This window comes from Symphalangus syndactylus, chromosome 9, assembly GCF_028878055.3.
Source record: "Symphalangus syndactylus isolate Jambi chromosome 9, NHGRI_mSymSyn1-v2.1_pri, whole genome shotgun sequence".
Taxonomy (NCBI): Eukaryota; Metazoa; Chordata; class Mammalia; order Primates; family Hylobatidae; genus Symphalangus; species Symphalangus syndactylus.
Genome location: NC_072431.2, coordinates 94,564,594 through 94,589,781, shown reverse-complemented (window position 1 = coordinate 94,589,781; position 25,188 = coordinate 94,564,594). Strand labels below are relative to the sequence as shown.

General features: G+C 35.9%; 1 protein-coding gene and 1 pseudogene across 4 annotated transcripts in view; one reads left to right on the top strand and one right to left on the bottom strand.

Annotated features, from left to right (window-relative positions):
* SEPTIN7 (septin 7) overlaps positions 1-25,188 on the top strand; it is a 114,307-nt gene that overhangs the window by 33,700 nt on the left and 55,419 nt on the right. Inside the window, exon 1 of one of the 4 annotated variants that reach the window (XM_055293431.2) lies at positions 21,975-22,030. The exons of the other annotated variants lie outside the window; for them this stretch is intronic. Within the exon in view, the coding sequence (XP_055149406.1) occupies positions 21,990-22,030 (41 nt within the window). The 5' untranslated portion in view covers positions 21,975-21,989. Of the gene's footprint in view, positions 1-21,974; positions 22,031-25,188 lie in introns of those variants that run through there. 4 annotated transcript variants of the gene reach the window in all.
* On the bottom strand, positions 9,014-13,054 carry LOC129490493 (gem-associated protein 7-like; annotated as a pseudogene).

Sequence of the window (25,188 nt, the reverse complement as noted above, 5' to 3'; positions counted from 1 at the left end):
AACTGTAACAATTAAAAAAATTTCCTTTGACTTTAGAATTTTTGTTTAAATAATAACCTTTTTAACTATACTTAGTAGGATAATGTCTGTTGATCAAGGCCAGAGAGTTGATTTAAAATCTCTGTGGCATTTTCCCAAATGAAAAAAATCAAATAGTCATCTGATTTTGATTTTTAGAGGAAATATTCAGTCTCTAGATGTATATTACTTATTGGCTTTTCTAATTAATCCCTTCGTGAAATGCAGCTTTTCTTTTTTCTCTTCCTAATGATAAGACTTCAACTGAGGCCAAAGAAAAATAGGTGCTAATATCCTTACTTTTAAGTGTTAATATCCTTACTCTGTTTTCCCACTGAGCCTTGAACATTGTTTAATTAACTATATTTGAATAGATATGTTGAGTGCAGGTATTAAATATTTTCATCTATATAGGTGTAGTGCCTAATACATAGTCACTAAGTATCTAATCACTTAGTATCTAATATGTTGATTTATTTTTCAGATTTTAGGCTGACTCTAACAGCATCATTTGCAAATCATAGAAAGCTGAAACCAACCTTGCTTTAATATTCTTGCCTTAAAAACTTTCAGCTATTCCTTATGAGCTAAATCCTCATTTTTGGGATCTAAACTCAGAATAAATTTGGCTCTCACATTACAACAGTTCATTTACAACTTACATTGATATCAACTGAGAATCTGTAACAGATTTTTTTTTTATTAAACTCTTTGTACTTTGTTGGAAAACCTTTAATAATCTTGCTTCATAAGCAATGTTTATTGAGTACTTGCCTGAGTGACTTATTTGTATCAAAGAAGCATGCTGTGTATTCCCATATTTTTCTCTTAAAGGAGCTTCTGATTTATATGACAAGATAAACCACATAGAAATATGAGTCAGTACAATCACACAAAAGTTAAGAGCCATAGACGTTTAAGGGTATAGGAGAGTTTGCCTCAGTTGGAGATTATTATTGCCTTCTTTTGAAAAGGGAGGCATTGGGACAAATTTTTGAAGGATACAATTGGGGCCAAGATTGAAGGAGCAGTCCTGTTGGGGGAAGTAATAGCCATCATTTACATAACTTTTTTATGTGCCAGGCAATGTTTTCAGTACTTTATAGGCATTATCTACTAACTCACAATTCTTACAACAGCCCTATGAAGTAGGTATTGTTATTCCATTTTGGAGATGAAGAAACTGAGGCATAGAGAGATTAGGTTACTTGCCCATGGTTACATTGCTAGGAGATGGCAGAACCAAACCCAGTCTACTGCTCAGTTAATCTGGGATGTTCTTAACCACCATGCAGAGGCTAATCTAGGGATACTGGGTATAGTGCAGTGTTTATAAGAGTATATCCAATATGCCTTGAACTTAGATGAATTCAGTGAAAGAGAGAATGAATGAGAATGAGAACTAGAAAACTTAAATAGTACAAGTAATTTTTCCTGTTATTCCACTGGAATGAGCATCTGGCCTAGAGTGGGTGTGAAGTGGGAGAGGTGCATTTGCTATTCTCTTAGTTGTTATCAGCTTCCACATAGTTTGATAGTGTGAACTCCTCACTTTGCTGAATGTTATAGTCTAGGGACAACAGGGCACCTAAATACAAATTGGTCACTTTTTATGTGTTCAAAGAAACAGTTACCTATTTTAGTGGAGGAGGAAGATAGGTTGTTAGCTTGTATGTAATTGTGCTTTATGGATGATATAAGGAATTTTTCAAGATTTTTTTCACAGCACACTGACTTTAGGATCTGACCCTTAAGATGTAACTTTACAATTAGAAATAAAGCTGGAAAGGTAGACTAGCCAGGATTTTGGAGACCCTGATTGGCAATTTGATGGGGAGATTAGAATTCTTGATATTGAATCTTTAAAAATTTAGACATATCAAGTAATGAAGACATGTAGATCTCTATTCAGTGAAGTTGTCTAACCTGTTTGGCTTGGAACTTGACTATCATTAGTGTGCTCCCTAATTAGACTTAACTGATAGAGAATAAATTTTTAATTGTAATATGCTGTTTTTACTAGAATTCTCAAGGAGGCAGAACTCAGAAGACTGTAGTTTGCTTTAACTTGAAATAGTTTTTAAAACAGGTGGTATTAAACCTATTATTCTGAATCCTAGGAAGATAGAATCCAAAATTCAGTCATTTCTGTAATCTTGAACTTTGCAAAATTTTTGTGATAACAGAATTTTAAAATGTTAATGATATGTCAGTAATGTATTTGACCTATGCCACATGTCTTTAGTGGCAGATTGGCATTTCTATTTTTTTTTTTTTTTTCCAGTGGGAGAGAGCTTAGAACATGTTGGTTTGGCCATTTTTTGGGATTCAGAGTTTATCCTAATTTTTTTTTGGTATGTGCCTTATCAGTGAAAGTTTAGGAGTTAGTTAGTGATAGGATATACGATGACTATCCTAGTTGTCATTTTCCTCTACTACCTGTTGATGTTTGAATTGATAGAATAACATCTATGTCAGTTTATCAGGTTATTTGAAAAAATTGAAAGATAATATTGGCTCAAAATTTTGTATCTAGGCTGTTGAGCATTTTGTGGTATTTTTAAGATACGTTAGCTCCTTGAAATGCTTTGAGTTATGATTTTAAGATTTTTCCTTGAGCTCTGTATTTTTATTTTGCTTTTATTAATAGAAGTAACTTAACCGATAATGACTTCACAACATTGGGGATATACTAAAAACCATTGAATTATACACTTTAAAATGGTGAATTTTATCTTAGAAAAAGTAATTCAAAGAGAAAGTTTAGAAGAAAAAAATCACATAATTCCACTATTTTAATTTTGTACATTGCTTCTAGCTGTTAAATCTGAATATTTTTTAAAGCACTTAAAAAATGAAGTTAATATATTTCATTGCAGAAATTGGGAAATGCAGAAAAGCAAAACGAAAATAAATATTGTCATCTGTCACCTATTGGTAATAACTCTTAAGTATAGGAACATTTAGTATTCTTATGTATATCTGTAATGTTCTATGATTGCCTTTTAAATGTGTAGTTAAATTGTGATTATCTTGTCATATCTTACGTTCTTTCATAACCTATCTATTGGTCAAATTGTAGACTTTAATGGCCTGTATAGATTGGATATATCATTCTTGGTCATATTGTCAGGATAGTTAAAATTATTAGCTAGTATTAATACTATAATAACATGGTTATAGTTATACCTTTGCTTCAATTTTTATTTATTTTCTTAGAATAATTAGGCTTTGGAAGTTTGAATTGCTGTGTTAAGATTGATGCATTGTTTTAGGGTTTTGATACATAACACCAAATTGCTCTAAAACAAGTTGTGTAGCATTTTGCACGCTCATCAAGTGTTGACAGCACCGTTTTTCCTGAATACTGCCAACATTGGATATTAACCTGATTCCTAAAACGTGGTATCTTATTTTCATCTGTATTTTATTGTTGCTAGTTATTTTATTTATTTATTTTTTGAGACGGAGTCTTGCTCTATTGTCCAGGCTGGAGTGCAGTGGTGCAATCTCGGTTCACTGCAACCTCCGCCTCCCAGGTTCAGGCAATTCTCCTGCTTCAGCCTCGCTAGGACTACAGGTGTGCACTGCCACCCCCAGCTAATTTTGTATTTTTAGTAGAGATGGGGTTTCACCATGCTGGCCAGGCTGGTCTTGAACACATGACCTCAGGTGATCCACTTGCCTCGGCCTCCCAAAGTACCGGGATTACAGGTGTGAGCCACCGCACCTGGCCGTTGCTAGTTATGTTTTGTTTATTTATCTTTGATATTCTTTTATAAATGGTGTGTTGCAGTTTATTTTTAAAAACTTTTTTTTTTCTTAAGTTTAGGTAGGTAGGTACTCTGAGGGCATTATTATTATTTTGTTGTTGGTAGGCATTGACATTTTTTTCCAGAATTTTTTGTGTGTTGTGTTGTATTAGCTTGATTTTTATATTATCCAAACTAACTTCCTTCCTTCCTTCCTTCCTTCCTCCCTTCCTCCCTTCCTCCCTCCCTTCCTTCCTTCCTCCCTCCCTTCCTCCCTCCCTCCCTCCCCTCCCTCCCTACAGGGTCTCGCTTTGTCACCCAGGCTGGAGTGCAGTGTCACAATCTTGGCTCACTGCAGTCTCTGCCTCCTGGGTTCAAGTCATCCTCTCCCCTCAGCCTCCCAAGTAACTGGGACTACAGTTGTGTGCCACTGTGCCCAGCTAATTTTTTGTTTTTGTATTTTTTTTGTAGAGATGATGTTTCGCCATGTTGCCCGTGGCTGATCTCGAACTCCTGGGCTCAAGCGATCCATCCGCCTTGGCCTCCCAAAGTGCTAGGATTACAGGCGTGAGCCATTATGCCTGACCTCAATCTTTCTCTTTATGGTTTACTTAATGTCTTCTTGCTTGATTCAAGGTTATTAGAAGTTCTACTACATATTAAATATAAAGACTAAATGACTTATTAAAGACTAATTTTTTATTTTGAAATCTTAAATCCATATGGTTTTTTTGATCTAAGTTGTGAGGCAGGAATCTGATGTTTATTTTTTAAATGGTTAAGTAGCCCTACCAAAACCGTTTGTTACAAGCTTAATTTTTGAAAGTGTATATGCTTGGTTTGTTCTCTTTCTTACCCTTTGGTTTAGTTCATTGGTCTTTCTATATAAATACTACATTCTTGGAGTTATAAATTTACAGCAATTATGTTGTGTTTATTTATGTAGGAAGATTACCAGAGTTTATGTTAATTTAGGGAGATAGGCAAACAGTAAGTCAAATGATTACAAACTGTGCTATTTTCTGGAAAGAAATAAACATGGTGAGACTTATTTGGAGTCATCAAGGAGGACCTGCCTTTTTGAAAAGGACATTTTTTCATGCTAATTCCTGAATTACATGACAGTTAGGAAATACTAAAAAGAGAAAAAGAGGAAAATAAAGACTTAGCAGCAAGAGATAATAATCATTAATATATGTATGCTACGTTTATCTTCCATATTTTACTTTGACAACTGCATAATGTTTCCAGCTGTGGCTCTCTGATATTTTACCATTGCTTTATCATTTGACATTTGAATGATTTGTTTTGTTTAATCTCATAATAATGCTGCAATAAAAATTTTACAGAATGGAAATTTTGGTCAACATTTTAACGATAATGCTTAATGGCTATATGTGTATTCTAATCTGAGATCGAATATGCTATAATTTTTGTAATTTATTTTAGTTTAACTTAGTTTTTAGTTTAGTTTAGTGTAGTGTAGTGTAGTGTAGTTTTGAGACAGAGTCTCACTCTGTTGACCAGGCTGGAGTATAGTGCACTATCTCGGCTCACTGCAACCTCCCACCTCCCAGGTTCAAGCAGTTCTCTGCCTCAGCCTCCCCAGTAGCTGGGATTATAGGCGCCTGCCACCACACTCAGCTAATTTTTGTAGTTGTAGTAGAGATGGGGTTTCACCATCTTGGCCAGGCTGGTCTTGAACTCCTGACCTTGTGATCCACTCGCCTCGGCCTCCCAAAATGCTGGGATTACAGGTGTGAGCCACTGCGCCTGACCTGTAATTTATTTTTTTACTGATGGACACTAGATTTGTTTTTACCCCTACCCTTGTTACAAATAGCATGGCAATGAAGATCTTTAAACACACAGAGTTTTGTTAGATGTATGTTGGCAGACAGAGGGCAGTATCATTATTATTTATTTATTAATAATTCCTGAAGTAGGATTATTAGATCAAAGTATTTGAACATTTTGTGGCTCTTGGCACATACTGACAAATTGTTCCTTTCTTTTCTTTCCCTTTTCCTTTTTCTTTTTTCACCTTCCCCTTTCCCCCTTCCCCCCTCCTCCCTCACCCTCCTCCTCCCCCCTTCCCCCTCCCCCCATTTCCCCTCCCCTTTCCCTTCCCCTTCCCTTTTCCTCTTTTCTTTTTGAAACAAGGTCTTGTTCTGGTGCCCAAGCTGGAGCCCAGTGGTGTAATCAGAGCTCCCTGCAGCCTTGAGCCCCTGGGCTCAAATGATCGTCCCACCTCAGCCTCCCAAGTACTTGGGACTACAGGCATACACCACTATGCCCAGCTAATTAAAAAAATAAAAATGAAACAAAATTTGTTTTGTAGAGATGGGGTCTCACTGTGTTGCCCAGGCTAACCTTGAACTCCTGGCCTAAAGCAGTCCTCTCTCCTTGGCTTCCTAGAGTGCTGGGATTACAGGTGTGAGTCATCATGCCTGGCCAGCAAAATTGTTTTTTAAAAGTTTATGCTACTAAAGATTATATATTAAGAAAAAAGGAAATTTTTTTTTCTGAATTTGAAGAGATTTATGGTATATTTGAAGGTTAGGCTATTCATTCCATGGATGTTATGACTGTTTTAGATGCTTGAGAGGAATTTTAAAGGTACATGAATACACTATAATAGTAGAGGAGGAAAATAGTATACACATAACTATACCATGAATCATAATGTGTTAAGTGGCATAAGAAATGTGTAAACCAAATGTTATGGAAGTTTAGAGAAAGGAGACTTTACAGCTAAAAAGCATGCCATTGTCTTAATCATTTACTAATTCATGAGAAAAAATGGTACTTTTTTTTCAGTAATTCGTATATTCATGTTTTGTTTGCTTAATTCTTAATCTGAATTAATGTCTTAAATCCAGTGTCTTAATCATGAAACAGTGTAATTAGGAAAAATACTTGTAAAATCAGTCTTACAGATTGCAGTCTATTAGCCAGGTGTAGTGGTGTGCACCTATAATCCTAGCTACTCAGGAGGCTGAGGCAGGAGAATCACTTCAACCCAGGAGGCAGGGGTTGCAGTGAGCCGAGATCGTGCCACTACACTTCAGCCTGGGCGACAGTGAGTGAGATTCTGTCTCAAAAGTAAAAAAAAAAATGTGGTTCTGTAACAAGAGCACTGTCTGGATTGACATATGTAAGAAATGTAATCTTGATAATATCCCAGTTTCATTTGGCAGTCTTTTAAAAAGTCATCAATGTGATTTTAAAAATATATATTAGCAAGTCATTGAATTATAATTCTTAATCTGTTTTTGCTTCTCATACATATACTATCCTAATATGGTCTTTGAAAATCATACAAGAAACTCCAGTGTCGAAAAACACAGCTATCCTTTCTTTTGACAGACCGAGAGGCCTAAGGTAAACTTCATAGTATATAGGCTGAATTAGTTAAAGATGGTCATGTTTGTCAGACCTAGAGAAACTGTTCTCTTGGTGTTGAATACACTCAATATTGATTGGATAGGTGGACTGAAGTAAAAATGATATCACATTTGTTAATTTTAATTAGCTAGATGTTGGGACAGAAATGTGAAGGCTGCATAGTCTGTCAGTATTTTAAAAGAATTCAGTACTGAACGGAAGGCAAGGACATGAAGGGAGCACATGTTAGTGCAACTTCTTTACAGATGGAAATGTAATTCTCACATAGGATACTCATTTAGTATGTAGTTTTCATCTTGGCAAGGAAGACTGCACTTTCTTTCTCTATGATGGGTAATTTCTAAATCTTTCCTAGTCTAGGTCATGGAGGCCAAATACTATTGTGGGTCAAGTGGGTCCATCCTTTTCTTAGGTGACTGTATCACGTATATCTGAAATATAATTTTAAATATGAGATAGTAATATCACCTCCTGCCTAGCTATGACTGCAGTCTAGCACCAAAGGAGGTCAGAATTTCCCCCTTTATATTTAGTCCATCTTTCTGTTGAAAGCATTTGTAGATTGAGTGGTTTTTGTATTATGAATCAGGTTTATTCTCTCCCAAGGCAGGAAGTTTTCAGGTATTACATTTTTTAATACACAGCAGGTGGATTTTGTCTGAAAGATAGTTTTATGCCAGGATATTGTGCTTGTTTCACTATTGAACTACAGAACCTTAGAATTATTTTAAAGATTAGGAAGGTATAACCTGTCTCCTATGAAAGACCTTTGTAGTGGTAAATTTGCCACCCTTGTTAATTTTACTCAAACTTTGTTTTTGGAAAAAAAAAAAACCCTCATTTTAAGTAATAATTTTCATGTATTTATATCTAGGTCTTGGGGTTTTTTTGGTCTATTTTACTATATAGGAGTATATAGCCATTTAAAGCAGTGGCTAAGGTACTGAAGTCTGTGGATCGAATTTTTAGCAGGGAACGGGGATGCTGAATGGGTTCACTGACTTGCCAAACTTTCTGAAATATAATTGAGATTTTTATCATGTCTTTATATTCTGGAGACAGATTGCGTGTTTAGAATCTCAAAAAGGTCATCTACCTAAAATATTGAAAATTATAGGTACAAATTATTTTATATAATTAGAAGTGTATGTCATTATTTACTGCACATGATTACTGTGCTGAAAATAATTTGTTAATTTTGAATTTTGAAACAATTCTAAACAAAAGTTACAAGTACAGTACATAACTTTTTTCCTAGGATATTTGAGATGGATGCTTCTCTTTTGTCCCCCTAAATACTTCAGTATATTTCTCTTCCTCAAGGGTATTCCATATAGCCATAATATACCATCAAAATCAGAAAGTGACAAGTGTATGTTATACACACACACACACACACATATATGTGTGTGTGTGTGTGTATTGAAAAATATAAGTGCACACAAATCTCCAATTTCATTCCATCACTGTAGGGGTCCTAATTTTCATCTCTCCCATATTTGTATTGTCCTCTGATGGTGAAATACCATTATCCTCCATATGTGTACTTATTTGATCAATCCCCCTGTAATTAATCCATCACCTCCTTCAGGTTCTTCCCTTTCTTCTCTGAAAAATACTAGGGAAGAACCGGAGGGAGGTAATGGATTAGTTAATTGCAGGGGGATTAGCGTAATTAAGGGGGAGGCAGTGGCCCTGCTTACCTCCCTTGTGCTGTGATGTCTTATGCAAGGCCATTCTTCTCATGTGGATGCCCCCTCATCCTATTTAACTCAGACATCTCATGCTAGTCCATTCGTATGCTCTATTAGAAACTTTTCCTCATTCTGTAGGCTCTAATACCCTAATACCCTGTTCTGGGCCACTGTGGATTTCTCTCCAGCATGGTCATCTACCTCTCTCAGTCTCACGTAATGACTTTTGGACTGAATTTTTAGGAAGAAATATGGAAAGATAGAGGTGAAATAATTTTGAAGTGTTAAAAAGCCAGTATTTAACTGTATTATAGAATTAATTGGTATGTGAATAGAATAGTTTTTTCAATGCCTAAAAATGTAGAAGAATTAGTAAAATTGTAATTTTGGACTGCCATAGAAAAAAGTAGTGGAGATAAAAAGCTCTGGAAAATTTTAGCTTGGAAATTAAAATTATCTGCATATGTGTACGAGTGTTGCAGTTATAATATTTACATATATTTTGATAAACGAAGTAGGATGTCCCCCAAATTTACTAACAGTTGAAACAAATAGGTTGATATTTAGAAGGAAGAAAGTTTCAGACTTTGGGGCTTCTGTTTCTTGTACTGACCAGAACTCTAAGTAAGCAGATGATAAATACAAGGTGATTATGCATATCAAAGAATCAAATGTGAAGATTTATAGTTCATTCTTAACTCAAGTTTTTAATGGTAGAAGGCTATAAATTGTTTATTATGTTACAGATGGAAATAATTACAACAATAACATAAAGGATGAGCTCTTCCATAGCATGCTTGTCCTGGTTGAGAGGGTAAATTTTAATTGAATAATTAGTAATTAAGTTTATGTACATCAGCAGGGTAAGTGCTAAGAATTACTGATCAAGTGGATGACATGAAAATGAAAATGATTACTTCTACCCTCTAAGGAATTTCCAGGGAAATGCACACTACTAATTACATTTAATTGAATAAATGGTATAGTAATGTACATTTAAAATACCATGTAAATAGGAGTTTTTATTTGGATTTATGTGGTTACTTTATTAGTCTGATAGGATCGATTAGAATCTTGAAACTAGTAACTCACTATTGTGTTTAAATTTGGAATTTACAATTTATTTTGGCAATTTTGTTAAATTTTATTCATGTTTTTGACTTATGTTGTCACACCATGAAAATAAGCCTTCTGTATTTTAACTAACTTTATATCTACCGTGTAATAGTGCAGCAGCTGTTACACTGAAAAGAATATCATGCTTAGTCCAGTTTAAAACTTAATTTCTGTCAGAGACAAGCTGTATGACCCTGGACAGATCACTCTGAACCTCACTTTCCTTTTCACAACAAATACTTACCTAGTCTTTTTTTTTTTTTTGAGACGGAGTCTCACTCTGTTGCCCAGGCTAGAGTGCAAGGGCATGGTCTCGGCTCACTGCAACCTCCATTCCCCTGGGTTCAAGCAATCTTCTCCTACCTCAGCCTCCCGAATAGCTGGGACTACAGGCGTGCACCACCACACCAGGTTAATTTTTGTATTTTTAGTAAAGACAGGATTTCACCATGTTGGCCAGGCTGATTTCCAACTCCTGACTACAAGTGATCCACCCACCTTAGCTGGGATTACAGGTGTGAGCCATTGCTCCAAACCTTACCTTGTCTTTTCTAATCCAAGCATTGTGTTGTGATTACAAAAAGTAAACGAAGGCCAGGCTCATTCATGTGTGTAATCCCAGCACTATGGAAGGCCCAGGGAGGAGGATTGCTTGAGCCTAGGAGTTCGAGACGGGCCTGGGCAATGGAGTGAGACCCCATTTCTAAAAAAATATAAAAAATAAAAAGAAAAGAGCTGTAGTAGGGTTCCTTAAGAACCTGTGGGTGTAGGATGGTTGTAGAGTGGAGATACTTACACAGGAATGCTGTGTACTGTGAGTGACTACCCCTGCCTCACAGAGGGCTTGAGATAATTGTGTATATGAATGTACTACATATATAATATATGTAAAATACCTAGTACATCTGTAAATTGTATAAATGTTAATTTTAAACGTATTTTTATTCATGCATATACATGACTTAGTTTTAAGATTCAAAATGAGGAATGAAGAAAAGGGAAAGCAGGGATGGTAGACAATGATATGCAATTAATAAGCTAAATATTTGATTAATCCTTACTTTGGACTTCTGTTTTGGTTGAATTCTTTTGATTATAAACATTCGGGGCAAATGTGTGCTCTTTGTAATTCAGTATAGATTGCTGGGCAAAGCTCTTTTCTGGTGAGAGTCAGATTTAAGTTGGTTGAGAATTTATTCTTTTCCTTTTTAAAATATGGTTTAGCTGAGTAGCTTAGATTCTTAAAAACACAATATGACTTTTTACCTGTCTATTCTGTGCAGGTAAATATCGTGCTCAAGTTTTTTATGTGACATGACTATTTAGTCTGAAGGGTGCACTTGCTTTATAGTTGCTGAATATTAATGCTGCCCCTTGCAAACCTTTCGAGTATCTTGTTTTCCCTTGACTGTGTCAGGTATTTAATGTTAGTGATAGGAAGAATCTTAGGAATTGATTTTTTTTTTAGAGTTAATAAACTTTAAAAAAAGTTTTACTTTGAGATTTTGAACCTGATTTTATATATGTGGATGTTTGCCTTTGTTGTTGAATCAACATGAATTATATATTTGTTTGAAATGTCGTTGGATATTTAGATAACTCCTGGTTTTTTTTTTTTTTTGATGTAACAGATATTCAGATTTATGGCTTGAAATTTTCTTCCTATAAAAACTAGGTCTTGTTACAAAATGTTTTTTGATTAGAAAAGTAATATGAAGGAAGTATATGGCATTTTAAGAGAGAGGACATCACCATTGTTAAATTTTGTTATATTTTCTGCATCTTAGGCATAGCTGTAGTACCATATTTATTTTGTATACTTTCTTCATCTAATGCTATGGCAAGCATTTCTCTGTGTCAGATTTTTAAAAGCTAATTTTCAATGGCTGAATAATATTTTTATAGGTGTATCATAATACGCTTAGCCTGCCTCCCATTGTTGGACCTGGAAGGTCTCCCTCTGCCACCACACACACACTTTTTTTATTGTTAAAATATTATTGCAGTGTTTTCCTCTGTGTGTTTCATTCCTAGAAGTAGATGGCATGGTAAAGGATGTTAACTGAAAATGTCATACCAACGAATACAGTTTCTATAGGTGTGTGAATGCTCATATGTGTCTCATCCTTGCCAATATTGAGTGGAAATCTCTTTTATTTTCCTGGAGAAGTTGGTTCTTTAGCAGGAGGGAAGCATTTGAGAGTATCTTCAGGATGGCTGAACTTTGCAGTCTCTTCAATAAATAACTTCCCACTCTGTAATTTGCCCACCTGTATTACCCCACCGCCAAGCCTCAGACTTGAGGAAATGGCATCAGGCCTGTATCTGGAGAGTTCAGAGTTCTGTGAGGTAGAGCATTCCTTCCAATGGGACCTAGAATTTCTAGAGTTGCAGAATTATACTGATTAGACCCAGGAGGTCTCAGGAGTCCAGAGTTGCTTGGAGCTTGGCTCAGATTTCGAAGGGGGCCCGTAACTCCATGAGGCCCAGAGTTCCTGGCTCGGGAACATTGGGAGGCCTGGGATACTGTGGCTTAGACTCAAGCAGAAAGGTGAACACAGATCTTTATTAGCAAATACCAAATTTGACATTTAAAGGAGATTTCTGAGCAGCTGCAGACCTCGCCAAGACCATGCAGATTCCACTGACTATTCCCATGTCTGTACTCCAGCTGCTCAGGCTTGAAGGTATGTGAAATAATGTCACTCCATTAGAGCAGCATCTCTACACACCTGTGGGAGTCTGCAGCTGTGACACATAGAAGTTGGCCGTGTCCAGATTGGTGGCTCCGAAGTGGGCAGCCTTGTGCACACAGTTGTGCAGTGTGAAGCTCACCTGTTGACGCACCGTAGCCAGCATGCTGCAGAGGTAACATTCCTGAAGGGCAGCTTGAGCCCACTGCTCCTGGGATTCCTGTGATTCTTGAACTATGGGACCACTCTTGGATTTCAGGAACCTCTGGCTTCAAGGGCCCTAGCATCCATCAGGGGCAGTGCCACGGCTGAAGCTATCAGGGCCCCAGGGTAACTGGAGCACAGGCACAGGAATAGTCAGTGGAGTCTGCATTGTCTTGATGAGGTCCACAGCTGCTCGGAAATCTCTTTTAAATGTCAAATTTGGTATTTGCTAATTTGGTATTAGAGGTTTTACATTTTATTTTACATGCCTTTCATTATTTATTTGAAATTTTTAAAAAAGTACTGTTCTTTATTTGGAAATTTTGTACTTGCAACTTTTTTAATGTCAAAAGTCTTCTTTTTGAAACTTTTTTTGCTTAGCTTTTTATTAAGTATAGTCACACCACTAATGACAATTTCATTGTTATATTTCTTGTGAATGTTGTAACTTAAAAATAAATGAGTACAGTACTCTTATTTTTAAAGAAATATCAGTGAGATATAATTCACATAATCATGGTATGATTCAAATACTTCATCCCTGGTCCTTAGGGGATATGTTTTGGTATATGAGATTTATAAAAAGTAAGAACTTAAAAGAATCTATAGGTTATCTAATTCAAGCAGTTAAAAACTACCCACTTCTGCTTTGAAAGCTACTTCTTAGAACCTCTATATAGAACATGCTACCTGATCAAGAATAAATCAACACCTTGCTTCCCGTCTTCTATCCATTAGATATCCAGGTAAAATAATATGTTTTCCTGATATTTCTCCTTTACTTACACTCTAACATGCCCCATGGCCAGCTGTAAGTTGCCCTCTACTTTTGCAGAGCCCTTTGCTATGTTTCTGCAAAATCTACTTTTTCTGATTCATGTAACTCAAAACTAGCTCTATTTTCTTCCAAAGTGAAACTCTTACTTTCTTAATTAGTGCTGGCCCAAAACAGAAATTAGAGGGAAAGTCTTATTCCAGGATCTAAAAGACTAATAGTATTCACAAGAATACTTGATTTTTTTTTTTTTTTTTTTTTTTTTTTTTTTTTTTTTTTTGAGATGGAGTCTCTCTCTGTCACGCAGGCTGGAGTGCAGTGGCGTGATCTCGGCTCACTGCAAGCTCCGCCTCCCGGGTTCACCCCGTTCTCCTGCCTCAGCCTCCCGAGTAGCTGGGACCACAGGCGCCCACCACCACGCCCAGCTAATTTTTTGCTTTTTTAGTAGAGACGGGGCTTCAACTTGTTAGCCGAGATGGTCTTGATTTCCTGACCTTATGATCCACCCATTTTTAAGGAGGAATGTGTATTGAATGATCAATTAGAATTTCAGGTAATGGGAAGAATTTAGAGGAACAGTGAGGGACAGCTCATAGACAGTATTTAAACCGTCAATTTCAACTCTTCAGTTTAGCAAAATAACTTACAGAAACCTGGTATATATCTTATGAAACTTTGCAGACCCTAACCTAGGTCAGGCAGTATCTTTTACTACAAAATTGGGATAATCATTTTCTAAATAATCATGAAGAAAATGTTCTGAGTAGGCAGTAAGGATTTCTCTGGTAACATCATGATTTAAAAATGTAATTGTCCACTTGAACTGGGTTGTATAAAGAACGCTTCTATTTCTGAGTATAGCAAGAAAGATCATAACATACCTCTTAGCGCCTCCCAGCCTCAGACATGTAGCAAGTGAAAGCTCTTTGAATTGGCAGATGAGGTAATTATTGAGTAGCTGGTTGGAATGTTTACTACTAGCTACCCAGCAGAATTGTTAGTTCTTAGTACTGGTGCAATTACAGTAATTAGAATAAGTAAACTTCTTTTAAGATAATTGCAGGGCCAGGTTATATAGAGCTTGTTTAGCTTGCCTTTTAGTATTAGCATGTGCATCAGAGTGTATGTTAAAGGATATCCTAATAGATTTTGTGGAGATGAAATTGTCTTACAGCAAATTTCAGATCAACATATGTATAGAATGTATCTAATGTAGTCTAGACCAGTGGCTCCCAGTTTTTTTGGCACCAGGGACTGGTTTCGTGGAAGACAATTTTTCTGCCAGGGAGTGTGTGGGTGTGTGTGTGGGGGGTGGGGGGGCAGGATGGTTTTGGGATGAAACTGATCATCAGGCATTATATTCTTATAAGGAGGACGCAACCTAGATCCCTCACATGCGCAGTGTGCAGTAGGGCTTGCATTCCTTTGAGAATCTGATTCTGCCACTAGTCTGACAGGAGGCGGAGCTCTGGCAGTAGTGCTTACCACCACTCACCTCCCACTGTGTGGCCTGGTTCCTAACAGGCCACGGACTGGGGGTTGGGGATGCCTGGTCTAGATTGTTCTTCACAGATTAAATCTTCACCAGATTAAGTTTATTAAAAAGTAAAACAAAGAATAGTGCCCTCCCTTGGCAAAACATCTTGGTGTGGTATCTTTTCTTCATTTTACAGCCAGATGTAGAGAAAAAATAAACCTCTACTTTTAAATTTCCCATCCAGTACTTAATTTCTCACCATTTGGGTTCTCTCCTTAACACAAAACTACTTTTATTAAAGGTCAGTAAAAGGCCTTCTGGTTGTCTTTTTCTTTAACTTATTTGGCATTATTGACCATTTTTTCCTTGAAACTCTTCCTCACTTTTTGTGATATTGCCTCCTGGTTTACCTGGTTGTGTTGAAGCGTGCTTTATTAGGATCCTTTCCTGTGGGCGATCTTTAAATGATAATGTAATCTGGCATATTGCCCTATGTCATCCTTTATTTACTAGAATTTCTTAATTTTCTTTTTATGGACAGGACAACATGAACATAAGAATTTCTTAATTTCATCTACCTTTCAAATCATTTTGGAAGCTTCTTCAAAGTATTCCTGGAAACACTTGCCTAGATATTCTGGGCTTTGGGTCTAGGATGGAATATGATCATCTGTTTTGAAATAGCTCCTGAGACAACACTAATATGTATTTTGGTTAAGAACTACAGTTTGTTGCTGTCTCACCTCTTAATAGGTTTCATTTAAGGTGCTTTTTAAAATGTCAAGCCCTGTGCATTTAATTAATTAAGTATCTTGATCAAGGTCATATACTTGTAGGTGATTGAACTAGGATTTGAATTTGAACAAAATTGATTCCAAAACCCAGGAGAAAAATGAAGGAAGGAGTTAGAGGAACAAGGTAGAAAAAGCTCCACAGTGTGATCACCAGCTCCTCTCAGGCTTTCCTCTTGCCTCAGCTCTTAACATGGTAAAACATTCTGAAAGGACTTAAAGATTCTGTTTCTAAAAATCCTTTGCTTTCTTTTCTATACAATTGCTACAAAATGGTAAAAGTGGCTCCTTGAATTTACAGATATCCCAGAAAGTTGAAATGCTTATTGAAATGATACTCCCATGTTTCAAAGCCTCATTGAAATGTGACCTGCTTTCCAGGCTGGTGTGATTTCTCAGTGTCCTGGAATTCTGTCGCTTTGGGGTATCTCATTCATGGTTTTGATAAAATTCTGCCTTGTTTGTTCGTTGTTTGTTTGCGTATCTTACCTCTTCTACCATACTAAGATTTTTAAGATCAAGGACTACATCTTATCTTTGCATTCCTCATTCATTTATTTGATAAAAATTTAATGATCACTTATAAAGTGTCAGGTACTACTTTAGTCTCAGAAAATCTAGAGATTAATAAGAAATGGATACAAAGTTGAGATGCTGAGTAAAACAAAGATAAGCAAGCATCTTTAAAGCAGGACTTCTCAAATTCTTTTATTATAAATACTGTAGGATCCCAATCCCAAAGACCTGAAGAAAACTGATGTTAGCTATTATAAACAAATATTATTGTGACTTTCTTCAAAACCCTATAAACAAATATTTGATGAGTGTTTTATTTTTAGGCTTGAAATTTAACATTCTTGAATAATGATAGAATATGTGGCTTTCATGGGCAAGTCCTCAAAGATAAGATGGATATGGGTTATTTTAACCTGCTTATTAGGTTGAAGTACATGTGTTGTATTACTGACTCTAGTTACTCTTGTTTCATAATTTTCACAGAGTAACACCTTAAATTGTAAATATTATATTTTGTTTTAACAAAGACAAAAAAATTTAAAATCCAGTTATTTCCCCTTAAACTGCAGTAAAATGAGGGAATGATAATGACATTGTTGCAAAACATGTATAATGCATTTCAAAGTCAAAATAAATGTAAAATAGGCATTAATTTGGAACATTCAAAAAAGTTTATTTGGATTTATTAAAATACTAGTTTGAAGAAATATGAAATGTTACAGATACTCTTTATCTTGAGTAATTTTTTTCTTAAGCTAGTGTATATATTATTCTGAATTCTATTCTTAAATGTTTTCTAAATAATGCAGAAGTACACTTGATTTGGGTTGTTTCCACAGATTTTGTGTTTAAGTAGAGTTTGATTTGATAGGACTGATTATAGTTCTCTCTTGTTTTGCATTAATGATACTACTTCCCTCTAGTAAAGCCAATGAACAAGGATCAATTGTAGTTATAAGTCACTTTGAGATTATTAGACAAGGCTGCTATATTTTGTCTTGTAATTATAGGCCATTTAACATTTTGGTATGGAAGTAAATATTACTCTACTAAATGTGAGTAGAAATTAATATTAATGTTGAAACTCAGGCATAGCCTCACTGCTTTCAACATTCCTTTTTATTTATTTTGAGGCCAGTACCCTTTAGTGTCAATAAATTGCCAACCTTACTCTTCTACTTTACCCCCCTGCATCCCTGTTTCAAATGTTTATTCCCTTCTTAAGGCTGTGTGCTTCACCTTTGACCCTTATTCTTAGTAGTTGCACTAGGGTCCTTTCTTTTTCTGTGAGAAAACATGAATAGTAATAAAATACATTTCATTGCAACTACCTACTGATATTCAAGTGTCCACTGTGCCAAGGTATGATTCTAATGAGATCACTTATTCCTCACACCAACTCTGTGTTGTTGTAGGTACTGCTTTTATCTGCATTTCATAGATGAGGGCACTGACACACAGAAGTATGGTTTGCCCAAGGTCACAAGACAAATTTATTGATGGAACTGAGATAAGAGACTTCAAGGAAAGTTTAAGCTCTAATGGACTACTATAACCTTTGCCCCTAGACTTTTCCAAAGTTACACAACTACTTTCTTACAATTATTGGTACTTTTGAAAAAAAAAATGAGATAACTTGGATTAAGGGTATGTGATACTTAAGGAAGCACAGAAAAATTTGGAATACACTTAATTTACGTCTTCAGGGTACTTCTTAGGAAAAATTTCCAGGGAAGAATAATAGTATTACCAAACTATTTTCGTATTTGTCATGTGCTATATTTTACTCTGCTACCAAGTAAAAGGACTGCTCATTCATTACAAAATAGCTTGTTTTTAGAGCTCCTAATCACAGTGATTTGAGCAAGGTGACTTTGCTTATGGGAGATAAACTGTGTTTTATCAGGCTTATTTGAATGACATTTTGGTAACCTCTGTGTCACGATAATAGAATCATTAAGTCAATACAATAACCTACAAATACCTCATTTGTATGAGGTACTTGACTGAGTACCTTAGAAGAATATTCACTGAATCAGTGTTATTCTTGAAAGGACATAGATCTATTATTGTATCTTGTAAAATGTTCTTTTTTTCCGTCTTTCTCAGCCTGCTAAAGAGGTTATGATTTAGTTTCAGGACAGATGTGGGATTTGATACTAGGGGTAGGTAGAAGTACTCAGTCTGACAAGATTTCAGCAAAGTCTCAGGATACAAAATCAATGTACAAAAATCACAAGCATTCTTGTACACCACTCACAGACAAACAGAGCCAAATCATGAGTGAACTCCCATTCACAATTGCTTCAAAGAGAATAAAATACTTAGGAATCCAACTTACAAAGGATGTGAAGGACCTCTTCAAGGAGAACTACAAACCACTGCTCAATGAAATAAAAGAGGATACAAACAAATGGAAGAACATTCCATGCTCATGGGTTGGAAGAATCAATACTGTGAAAATGCCACACTGCCCAAGGTAATTTATAGATTCAATGCCATCCCCATCAAGCTACCAATGACTTTCTTCACAGAATTGGAAAAAACTACTTTAAAGTTCATATGGAACCAAAAAAGAGCCTGCATCGCCAAGTCAATCCTAAGCCAAAAGAACGAAGCTGGAGGCATCATGCTACCTGACTTCAAACTATACTACAAGGCTACAGTAACCAAAACAGCATGGTACTGGTACCACAACAGAGACATAGATCAATGGAACAGAACAGAGCCCTCAGAAATAATGCTGCATATCTACAACTATCTGATCTTTGACAGACCTGACAAAAACAAGAAATGTAGAAAGCATTCCCTATTTAATAAATGGTGCTGGGAAAACTGGCTAGCCATATGTAGAAAGCTGAAACTGGATCCCTTCCTTACACCTTATACAAAAATTAATTCAAGATGGATTGAAGACTTACATGTTAGACCTAAAACCATAAAAACCCTAGAAGAAAACCTAGGCAAAACCATTCAGGACATAGGCATGGGCAAGGACTTCATGTCTAAAACACCAAAAGCAATGGCGACAAAAGCCAAAATTGACAAATGGGATCTAATTAAACTAAAGAGCTTCTGCACAACAAAAGAAACTACCATCAGAGTGAACAGGCAACCTACAAAATGGGAGAAAATTTTTGCAACCTACTCATCTTACAAAGGGCTAATATCCAGAATCTACAATGAACTCAAACAAATTTACAAGAAAAAAACAACCCCATCAAAATGTGGGCAAAGGACATGAACAGACACTTCTCAAAAGAAGACATTTATGCAGCCAAAAAACACATGAAAAAATACTCATCATCACTGGCCATCAGAGAAATGCAAATCAAAACCACAGTGAGATACCATCTCACACCAGTTAGAATGGCCATCATTAAAAAGTCAGGAAACAACAGGTGCTGGAGAGGATGTGGAGAAATAGAAACACTTTTACACTGTTGGTGGGACTGTAAACTAGTTCAACCATTGTGGAAGTCAGTGTGGCGATTCCTCAGGGATCTAGAACTAGAAATACCATTTGAGCCAGCCATCCCATTACTGGGTATATACCCAAAGGACTATAAATCATGCTGCTATAAAGACACGTGCACACATATGTTTATTGCAGCACTATTCACAATAGCAAAGACTTGGAACCAACCCAAATGTCCAACAACAATAGACTGGATTAAGAAAATGTGGCACATATACACCATGGAATACTATGCAGCCATAAAAAAGGATGAGTTCATGTCCTTTGTAGGGACATGGATGAAACTGGAAACCATCATTCTCAGTAAACTATCGTAAGGACAAAAAACCAAACACCGCATGTTCTCACTCATAGGTGGGAATTGAACAATGAGAACTCATGGACACAGGAAGGGGAACATCACACTCCAGGGACTGTTGTGGGGTTGGGGGAGGGGGGAGGGACAGCATTAGGAGATATACCTAATGCTAAATGACGAGTTAATGGGTGCAGCAAACCAACATGGCACAGGGATTCATATGTAACAAACCTGCACATTGTGCACATGTACCCTAAAACCTCAAGTATAATAATAAAAAAAAAATAATAATAAAAAATAAATAAAGGCTATGGAACTTAGTTTCTCTCTTCTTCTTCTTCTAAATTTTTAATTGCTTTATCCTTTACTTTTCCATTTGAAACTCATTGTGGTTAGTGCAGTAAAATCAGTGGCCCTGGTGCTCAAGCATGTAATCCCAGCCCTTTGGGAGGCCGAGGTGGGAGGATTTCTTGAATCCAGGTGTTTAAGACCAGCCTGGGCAACATAGTGAGACCTCATCTCTTAAAAAAATATTAGCTTGACGTGGTGGCATGCACCTGTAGTCTCAGCTACTCGGGAGGCTAAGGTGGGAGGATGACTTGAGCCCAGCAGGCAGAAGTTGCAGTAAGCCATGATTGTGCCTCTCACTTCAACCTGCGCGACAGAGTGAGACTCTGGAGAGAGAGAGAAAGTGGTCCAGGACATAGAGGTCAAGAAGCATGTTCCTTTCGCCTGCTCAGAGTCTGGGAAGTATAGTATGATTAAGGACATGAGATTTGCCATTCAGATTGAGCTGTAGCTCTGCTACTTGGTAGAGATATTTGTCATTGGCAAGTTACTTGCAGAGGTTTTGCTTACTTAGCTGTAAAATTGTGTAAAGAATTTTATGTGGAGTTTTGTGATTATTGAAGTCATTGAATGCATGTAAAGTGCCTAGCTCAGTGTCTTTCTTACAGTTATTGAATAAAAATATTGTGTTATTTTTAATGAAGATACTGGTAAAATATCCCGTGTCAGATATGGTCCAACCTGGTTAACCAGATTAGGAAGGTAGTTGGGAATTTTGGGACAGAGTCTTTAATGGATAAATGAGAGTGGGTATTTAGAAAGGCAGTAGAACATACTGCCTGGTGTCAAATACTGACATTACCGCTTATTAACTGTTTGGCACTAGTAAGTTGTTTCACTTTTGTTTCTGTTTTTTCACCTTAAAATGGTATTGATAATTATGCAGATTGAGTATCCCTAATCCAAAAATCTGAAATCTCAAATACTCCAAAGTTTGAAACTTTGAGTGCTGACATGATGCTCAAAGGAAATGCTCATTGAACCAGTTTTTGGATTTTGGATTTTCAGATTAGGGATGCTGAACTGATGAGCAATGCAAATATTCTAAAATTTGAAAAAGCCCCAAATCCAACACGCTTCTGCTCCCAAACATTTTGGATAAGTGATACACAACCTGCAGCATCTATCTCATGGTATTATAAAGGTTAAAGTCAATGCTTGTAAAATACTGGCGCACAGAAGTATTTATAACTTACTGGCTGTCACTGTCATTATTTTTGATGCATAGTGGTATCAGTGCTAGAGGATTTGGGGATTCAAAATTTGAAAAATGCCCCCCAGGGGACATCTGTCAACGTCTGGAAGCATTTTTGGTTGCCACAGCTGGGGAGGAGGGATGCTAACTGGCTTCTAATGCGTAAAGGCCAGGGATGCTGCAATGAACAAGACACTCCTCACAATAAAGAATTACCCAACCCAAAATGTCAGTAGTGCCAAGATTGAGAATTCCTGTAGTACAGCTGTCTGGAGCTGTAGTTGCCAGCATCTGCAGTAACCTGTGCCTGATGCCTGCCTCTCATTTACTCTGTAGTCTCTTACTGGACTCAATACTCATTTTTCTCTTTACTTTTATCCCAGTACTCCCAATCATTATATTTGCAGGCAGCCTGTTCTCAGGCATTCTTGACTTCTTTGTAGTATAACATATTATCAGCCCCTTTAAATATTAAAAGTTAAAATTAAATATTATATAATTGATGGTTCTTATAGAAAAACTGATAAAGAAGAAAAATTTAAATGTTTCATAACCTTTCCCATCTAGAAATAAACACTATTAGAAAGTTGGTACATTCCCTTTTATTATTACCCTCCCCCTAGCTTCCCAAAGAAAGAAAAGCTTATAAAATATACATTTTACTTTTTAAAAACTAAATTCTAAAGATATTTAGTAAAAAGCAAGTTTCTTTTTTTCTCTCACCTTCATTTCCAGTCCTGTCTCTAGAGATAAGCATTAAATTGGTGCAAGTCTTTTGGCATTTTTTATACTTTTATATACACCAGGCATTCCTAATGTCAATTTTTCTGTGTGTGTAAACAGTACCATGCTATAACTACTGTTCTGTGAATGTTTTTTCCCTATCACTGAATATACTGTATATGCTATATATATATATATACACACACACACACTGAATATTCCTGTCAGTATATTCTTAGCAATTATGTGGTATTCTATAATATCTTTATCATGATTTATACAGTCAGCTATTAATGAAGATGGATGTTCGTAGTTACAAACAGTGCTTAGGTTCCTTGGATTTCTAGGCACACATATAAATGCTTCTGTAATGTACATTTCTGAAAGTGAAATCCTGGGTCAAAAGGCATGTAGATTTAAATTTTGATAGATTACCAAATTATTCTTCAGAAAAGCTGTACCAGTTTACAGTTTCACCAAGAACCATCCTGATGGTTGACTTACTTTCTTTAGGCTTATTTTAAGCATGAGTTTTTCTCCAAATACTTTAGTCAGGTCTCTTAGATTTTTATGTGTAATACTCATTTTGTTTGTATTTGAGTAATTTTCACATAGGAAGAGTTAAGGAGAGATATTTAGGTAGATGGATTGTGTTATTTTTTATTAATTTTTAATTTCACTACAGAGAATTCAGAGAATATGATCTGTAGGTTCCAGCATTGATTTATTTTTCTGTGTAGCCTTACATAGGATCAGCTTATTTAAGTATTCCATAGGTTTCAAAAATATGTTTATTCTTTGGGTAGAAATTTGTGTATATATATTTGACAATTAAGCATATTATTTAAATCATTTTTATTTTTTAAGCGCTTGATTTATCCATATCCAAAAGACCTATTAGTCTTTTAATGTGGAATTTGCCAACTTCCTATTGTTTCCAAGGTTTTGCCTTAAGTGTTTTTAACATTTTGTTATTTATATTCTTACCTCTGTCATATCAAACTTTCATGTGTTTCTAATTTCCTTAAATGAATCACGGAAATAATATAACTACTTATTGAGCACTTAATGTGTACCAGGCACTGTGCTTAGATTTCACGTATATTACCTAATTTAGTCCTCATAGTTCATACTCTTATACTAATTTGATAATGTAAGAAAACAGAAAATGCAAGTATCTTGCTCACTGTAATTATGGAATTATAATAATGGAATTATACAGTCTGTATTCTTTTTAGATTGGCTTCTTTCGCTCACCAGTCCATGTCTTTTCATGGCTTGGTAGCTAATTTCTTTTTGGTGCTGAGTGATAATTCCGTTTTCTGGATGTACCACAGTGTATTTATCCATTCAACTACCGAAGGACATTGTGGTTGCTTCCACGTCTTGGCAATTATAAATAAAACTGCTGCAAATACCTGTGTGCAAGACTTTGTGTAGATATAAGTTTTTAACTTAGCTGGGTAAACATCAAGAAGGGCAATTGCTGGATCATTGCCTTGTGTCCTCACTGCTCTTAAAGATGAGGAGATCTCTTCAGCTTTTTACTTCTTAGAATGGAGTGGCAACTTCCAAGCTCCTTATGTACAGAACCAGAAAAAGCAGACTGAGTTCTCAACTACTTTTTGATACCCATTTTTTCTGCCTCCTTACCCTGAATGAAACTTGGCTCTTTAAGGATCATTTCCCCTATGGCATATAACTCAAGGGGGAGCTTTTGTTTCACCTCATGAGCCTCCAGGTGTGGGGAGATGGTCTTGGTTACTTTCCTTATTTCTCATAGAGGTTTGTGTTAAAGCTTTCTGTTTCTTTGGGATCTTCCAATTTATAAGGAAATAGAAATCACTTTAGTTCAGAATAAATTCTTCGAAAAATTAAATACAAGGTGCTCAAATATAGGAAAAAACAATTAAGGTCTCTTTGATTTGGCTTTTCTAATTGAATTCGATTCCAGGGGAAGAAGTGTTTTGATGTTCCTGCTTCCTTGATTCTAAGATAAGATCTACTCTGAAACATATAATCAGCTTTGATTTGAGGGAGGTAAATAGTACAGTCAATTACATTTTGATTATGAGACATTTGTTTTTAGAAATATTGGGGGGCAAAATTGTGCCTTAGAATTGAGGAAATCGAACACTTATCAATCTGTTATGAAAGGTTTGCTTTGCCCAGAGCCAACTTAAAAAGAAAACTACAACTAACATAGAAATAACTCAAGAATAAATGTGGAAATGAGAACTAGAGAAACACATTACACAGGAGCAATGTTGAATTGGAATCAGAAAATATCTTTTTCTTGGCCAAATGATACCCTTTATTGTTTGCAGTGTTTACTTTGATAGAGATCACCCAGTTAGTGTAGCTATGGTTCACACTGTAATTGATCTTAAAAAAATAGGAAACCTAATCATTTATCTTTAAATTGCAGTTTTCCCACACATTTGATACGTTTTTAAACTTTCATAACCGTGGGTAAAGTTTCTTGAAATACAAAACAGCTTGGTTAAAATGCCACTTGGGAATTGAATTAGAAAGCTTTGATCCGTAATTTCAGTGTAAGTAGTCTAGGAATTGATGGAAGTTAATTTATTATTTATATATCCCCTGATATGTTAAATATCTCATAGCTGAGTTCAGGGTATACAGCGTATTATTTTACATAGTCAATGTTAAGGATTTAAAAGATAAAGAAAAAAATCCAA